This window comes from Acipenser ruthenus, chromosome 14 (assembly GCF_902713425.1).
Source record: "Acipenser ruthenus chromosome 14, fAciRut3.2 maternal haplotype, whole genome shotgun sequence".
NCBI lineage: Eukaryota > Metazoa > Chordata > Actinopteri > Acipenseriformes > Acipenseridae > Acipenser > Acipenser ruthenus.
Window position 1 is genome coordinate 9,438,046 of NC_081202.1, and position 13,377 is coordinate 9,451,422.

The 13,377-nt window shown below is 34.8% G+C and overlaps 1 protein-coding gene across 2 annotated transcripts in view; it reads left to right on the forward strand.

Moving 5' to 3' along the window:
• LOC117419906 (A disintegrin and metalloproteinase with thrombospondin motifs 20-like) overlaps nucleotides 1–13,377 on the forward strand; it is a 93,900-nt gene that overhangs the window by 34,280 nt on the left and 46,243 nt on the right. For both annotated transcript variants that reach the window (XM_058985752.1, XM_034033269.3), the window contains exons 10-12: nucleotides 1,977–2,118; nucleotides 3,186–3,290; nucleotides 12,136–12,281. In XM_058985752.1, coding sequence (XP_058841735.1) covers nucleotides 1,977–2,118; nucleotides 3,186–3,290; nucleotides 12,136–12,281 — 393 coding nt within the window. The remainder of the gene's footprint in view (nucleotides 1–1,976; nucleotides 2,119–3,185; nucleotides 3,291–12,135; nucleotides 12,282–13,377) is intronic.

Sequence of the window (13,377 nt, forward strand, 5' to 3'; positions counted from 1 at the left end):
CTTCGCCCTCCCGAGTCAGCGCAGGGGTGGTAGTGGTGAGCTGAGCCTAAAAATAATTGACCATTCTAAATTGGGAGAAAATAATAAAAATAATTGACAACGACTAAATTAATAATAATAATAATAATAATAATAATAATAATAATAATGACATTATAATTGTGATTTGAGATGATTCTGTAAAGCATCCACAACTTAAAAATGCAACAACACTTATATCACTTTGGATTTCCATTACACTCCACCATAAAATCTTTAAGTAAAGACATTTTTGACAGGCTCATCTTCACTGTTTTTAGCAGTTCTTGCTGACAGACGTACTGTGTGTGTGTGTATATATAACTAGGGTTGGCTTCGTAACCTCATTCTGTATGCTAACATTACGTTATATATTTCATCATCACTCTTTCACCCAACCTGTATTGTGTTATAGCAAATAATTTTACAATTTTATATGATACAGTGAAAGATATAAGTATGTTTGTGAAGGCATTTTCTTTCACATAAAATGAAATAAATAAAAATAGTATTTTAAACTCTATTTTAGCCACTTTAGTTGCACTGGTGGAAGTATGTGGGCCACGTTACAGTTGGCGGGCCACATTTGTGACCCATAACCTTGACAATCTCAGTCCTACAGTGCAATGTAAAGGCAGCATTATGGAGTAGTGGTTAGGGCTCTGGACTCTTGACCGGAGGGTCGTGGACACTGCTGCTGTATGCTGTACCCTTGAGCAAGGTACTTTACCTAGATTGCTCCAATAAAAACCCACCTGTATAAATGGGTAATTGTATGTAAAAATAATGTGTAAAAAAGAATGTAATTGTATGTAAAAACAATGTGATATCTTGTAACAAATGTAAGTCGCCCTGGATAAGGGCGTCTGCTAAGAAATAAATAATAATAATAATGTAAACATCGGCAGGTATTTTAATTCAGTTCAGAACCTTTGAAAAACAAAATCACTCTGTTCCGGTACACAACAATTATGAAGATTGTAAATCAATCTAAAAATGGATTTGATTAAACCAAATAATTTTACTGCTAAGGGTATTTCTTTAACATACAATAAGGGCATTTAATAATTCATGTTATACAATGAAATCATTCAATCACTGTCAGCAACTCAATTACATTTTTCATCTTAATGCAACTGTTGTATATTTGTCTGAGAAACTGACCTCATGGTATCAACAGAAAAGGATTATTTTCTATTCTGAAGTCTCTAAAAAGGGTACATTATATCTGGAATGTATGCAGTACATGCTCATCGCATATTGTTTCCTTCTATTGAGGATGGAACATTGGGTACAAGTATTATAATAATATTTACTTCAAAAGTGAAAAGAAATACAAAGGGCTGTGACAATGGTTTCTTTAGAATTCGGATTTCTAAAACTGTAAAGATGGTCTTTTGTAACCAAGTGTATTTTAAAATTTGAAACTGGTGACAGCCAGGTGCATATTTTGGAAAGTTGCCATCTTCAAAAATGTGTGTCCTGTAATTATATATGTATATTCTTCACTTTGCTGAGCAGCGTGCTGCATATAATATCTCAGCGTTGCAGTTTCCGTAGTTTCCAACCTGGTTTTAATAGTATATATATTAATTAATACTAATATAAAGAAAACTCTTCTTAGTCACAAACCAATAATCCTTTGGAATTAATATGTTGCAGACTTGGCACATGAACAAATTAGAAATGCTGCAGCAACTTGTCATGTAATTATACATTGCATAGCATATTGTTTGATCTTTTTTTCCCTGGACAGAAGGCCTTTTGAACTGGAATACTTCATTTTATAAGTACCTGGTGTGGGGCAGCACTTTTGTAACAGTAGTATAAAAATGGTCTGAAATTGGGGTATTCATTCACACAAACTGTAAAATACTTACAAAAAAAAAAAAAAAAAAAAAAAAAAAAAGGTTATGTATGATGATGACCATAAATATTTTTTTTTTCTCGGTGAACAGCACTGGATATGGAGAATGTCTCCTTGATGAGCCGGTTAGTAGAACATATGAACTTCCTTCTCAACTTCCTGGTCAGCTGTACAACGCCAACAAACAGTGTGAACTCATGTTTGGACCAGGATCACAAGTTTGTCCATACTTGGTAAGGCTTGTCTACTACTGTCGGGATGCATAACTAAAGTGGCAGTGTTTCTGTTTCGCTAAAGCCTTGTTTCATTCTTACATATTAGTGAATAATAAATTGAGTCTAGTTCCAGTTCTTGTATGATAAGCAGGAATGTATGCAGTGCTCCTCTTTTTATAATGCCCTAGTCGGGAATCATAGTTAACAGACCATATCATTTTTGTTTGCCCTTTTACAGAGAATGCGCATTCTAGTGCAACAGCATTTTGAGGAAAACCTGTGAACTGGTTCTGTAGCATAAAGGGTGCTCCTGTTTTCTGTTAGATGCATAAATGAATAATAAGAACTCGTAATATAATAAAATATACAACAACTAGTACAAAATACCCAATTTGTGTACAGTTATAAAATCATCAAGAAACCACTAATAATATCAACCGCACCTAAGATGAGGCATGTTTTCTCCAGGTGCAGACCGAAACAAAACTGAGTCCATTGCATTGACTCTCTGGAAATCAGTAAAAAATAAATTGCTTCTCTTTCTCCAGAACCGATTCAGTTGTCATGCAGTACAATGCATGTCTCTTGACTTATAGACTTCTTACATGAAAAGGATATAAAGCAATGTAATGCGTAGACAAGGCTGTACGCCAACCAAATGACAGTAAGGGCCTGGTTTTTCAGATTTCTTAAAAGGGTTGGGTAATAATTAGGGCCTTTTATTACATAATGAAGAACATTGTTTCAGCAAGCTTGTAGCCATTTATGTAGAGTTTTCAACAACGTTATCAATCTGTCAGGCAGGTCCTTAAAATATCTTTAACTAGCTGCAAGGATTTAGTGTGGATAATTAAAGGGGGGCAGACTGCCAAGCTGGCATTAAAAGTTTGATTTCCATTGGCCTTAAAGTCTGTATTCATAATGTATTTAAGCAAGAACGTTCTATTTAAAGTTAAATACATATTATTTTTCTTGAATACTGATTAGTAAAAATATCTTGACTTCTGATTATATTTGCATTAATTTTGTTTTTATAGTGCTGGACAGCTCTAATCCTCTTGCCATCTGTGGTTTTCTTTTCACAGAAGCAGTGCAAGAGGCTGTGGTGCACAAGTGCAGAAGGGGTTCACAAGGGCTGTCGCACGCAGCACATGCCTCTGGCTGATGGGACTGATTGCGGCCATGGGATGGTAAGTTTACTGTGGTACATCAGAGTAAATTCAGGGATATAACATTTTGACTTAACACTCTTACAAGTTCCATATTGCTGAAACTCAGAGCATACCTTTGTTCCCTTCATCGCTGTGCATAACAGTGTATTTTCATTAAACTAAAAGCAACAGCAAGAAGTTTATTTTTGCCCTTATTGACCAATATGTTTTTTTTTTTTTTAACACTGGCAATTGTGAGTTTTCTGCTGCTGCTTATGATCCAGAAATGTAAACACGTTGAGACCACCTAGGTATTCCACAATTTTGTTTAAAAATGTCATATGTAATTTGGGGGAAGAAGTACTTTTATATTAAATACATGTTGAGTTACAATTCGTAGCTTTACTATATATATATTTTTTTGGATAAAATATGTGAAAGAGAATTACAAAAGTTAATAAATACCAATAATGTTTTTGGTTTTTGGTTTTTTAATTCATGAATAGAAATGGCATATATTTTTCCCAAGTAATAGGGTAAAGCAGCTCTTTGCCTTCGGCTCAACCTCCACATCTTCCCAGACACTTTGGGAAATGTTTATTTTGGTAACCTTCATTCATACAGACATAATAGTCTTTCATAGTAGGATAATAAACCAGCATGAAAACAGAACAGGAAATCCCAATAGGGCTGTGTATATATATATTATCTTTGGTATATTTCAGAATGGTACTGTATCTTTTTTGTACTGTAAAATCAATATTTGGATTCAGCCTTGTAATAAGACATGGCTTAACATACTCTTTCTTTAGGATTATTTCCTTTTTTGTGTATTGAGAAGAACCGTAATATTTGCAAACTTGGAACATTTCCCCTCCCAATTAAAAATAAATAAATAAATAAATAACTGAATCTGGAGGAACTAAGGACAAAGGGTATCTGATGGAAAAATAACTGGGGTTAAACTGTTTAATGTATACTATACAGTACTGGCGTTTGGATAAAGAACTTGGTCACACTGGGTGCAATGAAAGCTCAAGGGAAGAAAAAGTCAAGCTGTTAGAATTAGACTTTTCTGAGAGGAAATGCAGTCAGGGTCAACTTGCCACCTTGTTCTGAACCCTTGACCCAAACCTATTTGAAAATCAGGGTGAGGAGGTTAGTGGTTAGCATACTGGAGTTCAATCTTAAAGCCAAGTTGAGGCACACAGAAAGCTTGTACTGAGAGGATTCAGCTGCAATCGGGTCCTCAATTGAAATCTAAAGGCTGTCAGACGCAACTCTGGCGGTATCTGTTTCATGTTGTCCCTTCTTTAATGTTTAGAAGTGTCTCAATAAAGAGCCTGTTCTATAGGCCGGAAAAGGGTTGGGAAAAATGACTGCCATCGTAACAGAGAAGCCAAAGAACTTAATTGTGGTTTGTCGAATTATTGCCTACTCAACCACATTGCAAATGTAGCTGTCAAATTTAATATTTTAACAAATTATTATTAGACATTGCTTCACAGGTACTGTAAAACTGAAAGAAAAGACAAGCCGACAAACGTTTCGAGTAATTCCTTTCATCAGTGTTGCTTCAGAATAATATTGTGCAGTAAATATATATTTCAAAATAACGGTTTTATAAATATTACAAATGTATGAGATCATCTGGTTTGTGATTACGTGAACCATACATCTGTTAGCAGTTTTGCTTTGAAGGCAGTAAGATATATTTTCTTTTGCGATTTGATTGACTTTGTCCTGAAAGGCTTCATTTGGACCATTCTGTAAACAGACATTTAAAGCATTGAATTCTGCATGACCGTATCCTGGAAGACCAAGCATTTCAATAAAATATGTCCTTTTAGTTATTTTAACACTGGAAAGATGTAGACAACCGGAACCACAGTGCCTGCCAAACAAAGTTACACCATATACTGCAGTGTCCTTTCCAAGCAAGAAAAATATAAAGATCAAACAGTGCGCTCTCCAGAATATTAGCAATATCTTTTTTCCTTTTTTGTTCTGTCATGTCATCTTAACTATAGTCTTTGAAGTCAAAGAAATGAAAGACAGAACTGTAAGCAACGTTTTGGCTCACCTAAATGCACAGTGAAGCATTTTATGTGGACATGGGGCGTGTGTGCTTCATTAACTTGAATGTCTGGAGCTTTTCAGATCCATTTTTGTTTCATTGTCATATTCAGCACTCTGCAAAAAAGTCAGGTGATTCCCAGTGTTCTGTAATATTATATTCTCAGGCTGAAATAATGGGCCTTATTATACTGATCTTCTTCCCCGGCAGTATATTTGTTCTTCATTATGTACAAGAAACTATAAAGAAACACTTACTGCAGTTGTTGTTTAAATGTATTGGTCAGTGCAGGTACGTTTCCTCCAGGGCTTAGTTCTTGGTTTCAGTTCAAAGTTTGTTCGGTAAAAGCATTAGAAACTTGGCCAATGTCATGATAGAAAAAAGGCAAGCTCCTAAATTAATGTTATCTTAAATCTTTGTAGACTCATTTTATTTTAACAAGAAGAAGAAAATTGTATTGTACTGTATAAATATAGTAAAAAGGTAAAGATAAAAATAAAAAGATAAACTTTTGTATGGTTACTGCGAGATGGCCTATGCTTCCACTGTTGAGGTGATGGACCAAAACATTTCCCCCATGTCATTGAGTGGTAGACAATATGCAATTCCAGAAGTGGGTTTAAATATTCCTCATGCAAATGTAATATTGTCTCTTTTGTATAACATCCTTTAAACTCTTCTCCGTGGTTGTATTGAATGATTCATTGTGTCACATGGTCATCACTAACCCTGTCATCTCACGGACTGAGGCTTGTTCTAATGAGTGCATCTCATTTCTTGTTGTCTGTAAATACCTCTGCCTCACTCCTTCTCCAGAGTTCAAAGCCTTTGTTATGCTTTGGGAAAGGTGAAGCATGAGAAATCTGTCCTCTTTCATGCCTGTCCATTATTGCTTTTTCCATTCCTTGCTACTCAGTGGAAATGAGAGCAGGCACACCGCGCAACACATCAACCACTCTACTTGATGTCACCCAAAGAACTACTCCCTCCAACTCCATGACAGATTTATAGATTGATTTACATTCTTAATCATATCCACACATACATACCCAGTTTTATTTTGCATAAATCAGTAAATAAAATATCAGACAATTTCACAATCTGCTAAAAAAAATTAAGTACATAAGGCAGTGTACAGTAATACATCATATGCCAACAGAGCATAATTTATTGTACTTTACTTATTATAGTATGCGTGATATATAGTATAGATCTTAGTTGTTATTTTTTTCTCATCTAGATGAAACTCATAGAATAATGTCCTACAGTTCAAGAAGGTCTCATTTTTGTTTATTGTTACTTACATTGCAATTTCTTGTTTTTAGTACCTTTTATTTTAATGCTTTTACGGGTGTTTTTCTATAATTGCAATAAATGAGAGATGTATTGTTTCTAGTTTGTTATTTGCTAGAGGTGACACATGAATGGATGGGAGACTGACAAGTTTTTTAAAACTTCATTTGGAGGAAATCCATTCTGTAGTATTGGTTGGCAGTCTTTGATGTATAATGGTTGACACCACAGATTCTAACATAAATTGCACTGATTAAAATGCATATATTGTTTTCTAGAATAATATACTGCTTTACAACATGCTCACTTTGAGTAACAGTGCTGTTTGTCCAGGTAAACTCTTTGTTAAAATCTAGAACGCCGAACAACGCACACACGTGCTGCTTGATTGGCTTGATAAAGCTTGGATCTCCTTCACAGCAGCAATGCTCATGTTGATCCAGTATTAACTCCTGCATCTAGACTTTTGTATCAACATTTTAGTAATCCAGTAAGGCTTGTCTTCCAGTAGTGTCAAATGAGTGGTTAAAGAGATGGCTCAGCTGTGAAATTATTCCTGTACATCAGAGAGAAAAGCCTTCCTTTGGTGTTTTGAAGTGAACCGTATCACAGTATAAATAGGTGTACATTTCTAAGCCATTCCATTTGCAGACATTTCATTTTATCATTCTGTATTGTCAACATTGCTATATAATTGCACCCATATTATACCTGACTTGCTGTTGCAGTCTTCATCGTAGTCAAAGCATGGAAATTATTACCAGTGATGACATCAATCACAGTTTGCTTAACAAAGCTAGTCTCAGAGCTCATCCATATACACTGTGCAGTAGTGCCTTAACTAGGTAACAATCTGCCACTTCTAAACCTTCCAGTGCTTCAGGTTGACATTGTTTGAAGTTTCTCATTTAAAAACATGTACATTTGATATTGCAGCATTTTTTCTTGTGTTAAAGTGACATATGAAACACATGGATACACATGGGTAATGCGTCCAACCATAGAGCTGAATAGAAGACATTTGAAATATCAGAACTGTATAGTAGCTATTCATAGTACTTTTGATTAAGATGGAAAGGTGTGGATGTTAAAGCTACTGATAATGCAATCTTAATACTAGTTTATTATCCTCCTGCAGTTTTATGTATGTTAATGTAGGTTCCCAGTACGTCCATCCATATGTATAATGTACTCTTAACATTCCCACATCTTCATATATGAGCATATATAGGCACTTGAGAGTATTAGCATCCTGATCAGGGTGACCTAATTTTTCATGTATTTTTAAGATTGGTTCTAATAATGAAGGCTATATCTTAGGAAGTGGTTGTCTGAACTCTGAGTGGTCATTTCGTAATGAAGTGATTGAGTGTACTATCCATTCACCACAGGAGAAAATTGTTCATGGTGACATTTATTTTGTATGTCGGTCATATACAGTTTTCTGGTTATTCTAAAAAGTACTGCTGCTAGTAAATAGTGTGAATCATAATATGTTTTTCATAGTAAAAAATGACATGACTGCACATTATTGAATAATGTCTTGTTGTAAACGATCCGATATTTTAAAAAGATCATACCTAAGCTGGCTGCTACGCAGTTAGTCCTTTAAGTTGTCAGAAAGCAAATACCAAAGATGATAAACTCTGAATAGGTTATGACAGAGTTATAGCAACAATGTAAGCTTTCTTGCAAATTGACATCTGCTGGCGTTTGATGCAGGACTTCAGAGAATAGTGTGAAATATCTTACAACTTGTAGTAACATTGAAGATCTAGCAGGTGCTGCAAACATTTACAGTATTGGTATTAAAGTTATCTGTGATTGGTTAAAAAGTCTGTAATGGTGTAGAATTCCAGATATGTGTCTCTCAAGAAATTGAACAGACAAAAAAAACATATGTCAAGTTTTGTTTGTCAAAACACCAAATGAGAATCACATGTTGAGAACAGCTGTGGAACTTTACCCTCTCACAAAGTCTTGATACCCCAGTGCTTTCTCATTAAGGTGGCCTCTTATATGTTCAAGGAAGCTTTCTGACTGTTTCTTGAGGCACAGCACTGTTATAAACTGGCTTTGTAGTACATAAAGCACCTTTTCAATCCAAGTTTGGAGCAAAACTGTCAGGCAGCATTGTTTTTAGTACGGTATGTGATTTTTTAAATTTTATATATATATATATATATATATATATATATATATATATATATATATATATATATATATATATATATATATATTATTAATAAAACCACCAAATTCAGCAACAGATACCAGACCATAAGAATTGTGTGTGTGTGTGCAATTAAATAGTGTATATTGACTATATACAGTATTTATGTAAGTACTGTATTTGTAGAATGCATTGTAAACCATCATTTTAATTATGAGTATGATGTTCAGGATGAATTAGTAGGATAGAAAAAATGTCCCTTTTTAAGAGTTGACAATGTAGTTGGATTAGGAGGCTTGTTTTTTAACTCGCATATAGATATAGCTAAGTGGCAGGTTTTGTGAAATTACTGCTGTGAAGCAGCTGCTATAAAGGGTTTGTTTTTTTTAATATTATGAGAAAACCTGGATGACAAGATAGCCATCTGTCACGGGTGCAACCTGTAGTGTGTGATATTTGAAACATTTTGTATCTCTTTAGTGACAGAAGGTCTTGAAGTAAATTAGTAGGCAACTGTAGGCCTACTATTAAAAAACTTAAATTACATGCACATTGTTGCATGTTGTTGCTAGGGTAAGAAAACATTGTAATCACTGTGGCCTGCATGCACCACCTCACGGTGATGCAGGCAAGCACGCTTTCACAGTTTACTGATGCATGTTAACATTCTGTTTAATTATCATTCTCACTCGGATAAAGAGCAGAACATAGTCTTAGAGTTAACCGGAAACTTTACTACAAACACAAATAAACAATGGTATAATCTCCAACAGGCCATTAAGTTGCCTGCACGGATATATAGGTGAGTTGTGTATTCAAAGCAGAATCGTTACCCAAGTGTACAGTATAACAGTTATAAACACATGTAAACATATATTTGTTAAAGTTTGGTCCTGTAACAGACTACTGTGTGTGTGTGTGTGTTCGTGTGTGATATATATATATATATATATATATATATATATATATATATATATATATATATATATATATACATCAACCACTCATCAGATTTAATTCGCCTAGGGTGAGCGTGACCCTGTATATATAATATATACAGTCAGCACTCGCATATCCGACCCTGTAAAATTTTGACGTCGGTGACGGTTAAACGCGTGTGACACATATCTGATTATTTCATTTTGGCCCGTTCCAAACCTTGTCCCTTTTTCAGGGAACACAAAAATGATTTACCGCAAAAAAAACCAAAAAACAAAACAAAAAAACCAGCAAACAGTAAAATATAAAGCAAAATACAGTAAAATACAACAAAGATATAATTAACGGTAAAGATAAAATATAAAGACATTGCCACAGTCATGCATATTCATGAGCAGTCAAGACTGGGGCGTTGGTAGCGGTTAGATTTATTGTCTGTATCAATTAATTAATAGCAACTGCTTCAGACTGATTTGGCATGCAGAGAAAAAAAAACTGCGGGCTGCGACGGATATTCAATTAAATTGTAATATTTAAGAGATGGGCTTTGTGTCACAAAACTGGTGGGAACGAGTCGGAAATCGCATGTGACAGGTAAGTGCATTAATTTGTTACATATACAATGGGGATTGATTTTATTCTTAATACAAGGGCTGTAAAACGCAACTGACGTTTTATTCCTTGGTTTGACATAATGTGTTACAGTAAATATGTGCCGAAGTTCATAAAAGGGAGGGAACTGTCATGATATAAAAATCAGAGAGCTGATTGGTTTCTGCTAGTGGAGACGATGGCAGCCCGACTGGCCACATATCAAAGTGAGATGGAGAATTTGAACATTAGACTCATTTTACACTAAAATAAGTAAGGTGAGTGGGAAACAAATGCCAAATGACAAATGGAGAGAATCTGTTGCATAGTGTATTCTTCCATTGCTTTTGTGGTTTGGTTTATAGAACTATAAAACTACAATATCGAGGTTCTTCACACCTATGCTAGTAATTGTATGCTGCTGTATTGCATTTAAGCACAGCTAAAAGGGTAAGCAGACTAAATCTAATCAGCTCTGTATAACGTGATGTAATAATAAGTTGAGCATCCTTCTGCTAGAAATAAATGAGTAGGCTTTGCAATGGTGTGCTGTGTGTGATCCTAACAGTACCATGTGTTCCAAATGAAGCTGTTGCAGTGACTTTGTGTTTTAAAATTCCTAACTATGGGTCAGACTCACATGGTCCCGTTACAAGTTGGACAAAATGTTAATGTTACAAAATAAAAAAATTCTGTAAACCTAGCAGTCTGGACAATTTTATGGAACTTTCAATTTACAGCTGTGTTGGTTTTCATTTTGACCTGCATAACAGTACAGGGTTCATGTTTTAAGCTTTGGTCTGCAGAAAAAAAAAAGTAATTGTAAGAGCTTGGAAGCACATACTATAATCTGGATTCTCATGTTTCCTTGGTTACTGTCTGTAACATTTCTCATGGTGTGCATGGTTGATGTTGTTGTTGTTGTTATTATTATTATTATTATTATTATTATTATTATTATTATTATTTATTTATTGGCAGATGCCCTTATCCAGGGCAACTTACAATTGCATAAGATATCACATTATTTTTACATACAATTACCCATTTATACAGTTGGGTTTTTACTGGAGCAATCTAGGTAAAGTACCTTGCTCAAGGGTACAGCAGCAGTGTCCCCCACCTGGGATTGAACCCACGACCCTTCAGTCAAGAGTCCAGAGCCCTCACCACTACTCCACTGCTGCCCTTGTAATGTCTATCACAAATTAAAAAAACATACACTTCAATTTAAAAAAAAAAAAAAAAACACTTCCATTTTCTACCAGTTCTGTTGTCGTTGTTGACATCTTGTGGATAGCAATTCACACATTGATTTACTATGGTGGCAAGGTCTTAATTGCCTTTGGGATACAGTATGTAGAACACAGGAAACCAAAGCATTTTAATAAAAAAACCAGTAGGGAAATATTAGTCAGTTTTAAAATACTAATATTAATACCAATACCAACAATGACATTTCCCTTCCGGTTTTTGCAATAATTGTGAGTTGTTCTGGGTTATGTTTCTGTAATAGTTATCATTTTTCTCTAATCCAAGGTGCCAGGACTGAACAGTCTTCTTCATTCCATGCAAATCATATGACAGTGTGACCTTTCAACTCTGCCAGATCCACCTACACTGTCTATATAAATGTAGAGCATGTGTGTGTATAGCAGTTGAAAGGTCACATGATTTGAATGGAATTAGGAGGTCTGTTCCATCCCAGCATTGGAGCAACAGAACCCAGAACAACATAGAATACAAAGAAGAGATTCAAATGACAATTGAAGCTGTAGGTGTTCCTTCTGTTACTCCATTCCCTTCCACAGCACTGCCGACATGGACTTTGTGTGAATAAAGAAGTGGAGCTGCGCCCTGTGGACGGGGAGTGGGGGCCCTGGGGACCCTACAGCACCTGCTCCAGATCATGTGGAGGAGGGATTAGAAGTGCAGCTAGAGACTGCAATAAACCAGAGTGAGTGTCCTTTTTAAAATCACAGATTTTATTTGAATGTTTCTCTTAAACTGTCAAGTTTGTCCATCTAGCATTAGTTAAGAGAAAACACATTGGGTGAATGTAATGGGTCTTGCACTGTGTTTTTTATATATATATACACACACACACACACATATATTACAGGTCGGCACAAATACCCGAAAACCTGGGAAAAACCCAGGTTTTAAATTACCGGACGCTACCTACACAGTTCTAAACTCTCATAGCTCAATCGTAATATAATCTGGGAATGTAGTTTATTGGTGTCCACTGCCCACTGTTAATCACACATTAAAAACTACAGATCCCAAAACCCGCTAATTTCACTGATTCATCAGTGTGATGGCTACTCGTTTTCAGCCAGTTTGAAAACTTGTCAAACCAAGATGAGGAAAATAACAAATTATTTTCATGTGATTTTTGGAGAAGTTTAAAAAAAAAACCACGATGAACAAAATTTAGATATGTCCATGTAATTACAAGAAATGAGCAGTGAAGGTGTTATTATTATTATTATTATTATTATTATTATTATTATTATTATTATTATTGTTATTATTATTATTATTTTGATGTTTCCAGTACTGAAAAAGGTTACACAAGTCAACAGATCTGAAGGGCTAAATGTATGTGTACTATATAGTATTTAAATATATATCATGCACTTATATACAGTACATACACCCAGTTTTAGTCAAAAGTTTACATACCCCAATGGAAATTTATAATTTCTATCAATTTCTCAAATTAAATAATTATAGGAAAAAAAATTTGCAGCAAAAGTTTTGCTTTTGTGGATGAGGGAAAAAAGTTACAAGAAATAGATTTATTTCAGCAATTTGTTTGCAAAACTCCAAAAATGCTAATTCAGATTTTTCCTGTAATTTATGTTTTCGAGAAATTTCTAGAAATTATAAATTTCCACTGGGGTATGTAAACTTTTGACTACAACTGTATATACACACGTTCACCACATGTGGACCCCACAAAGTGTTGCTTGTAAACATATTTAAAAACACCACCTCCTGGAATTCAGTCTTAAAGAGTAGATACATGAATATGCAAAATGATGTGC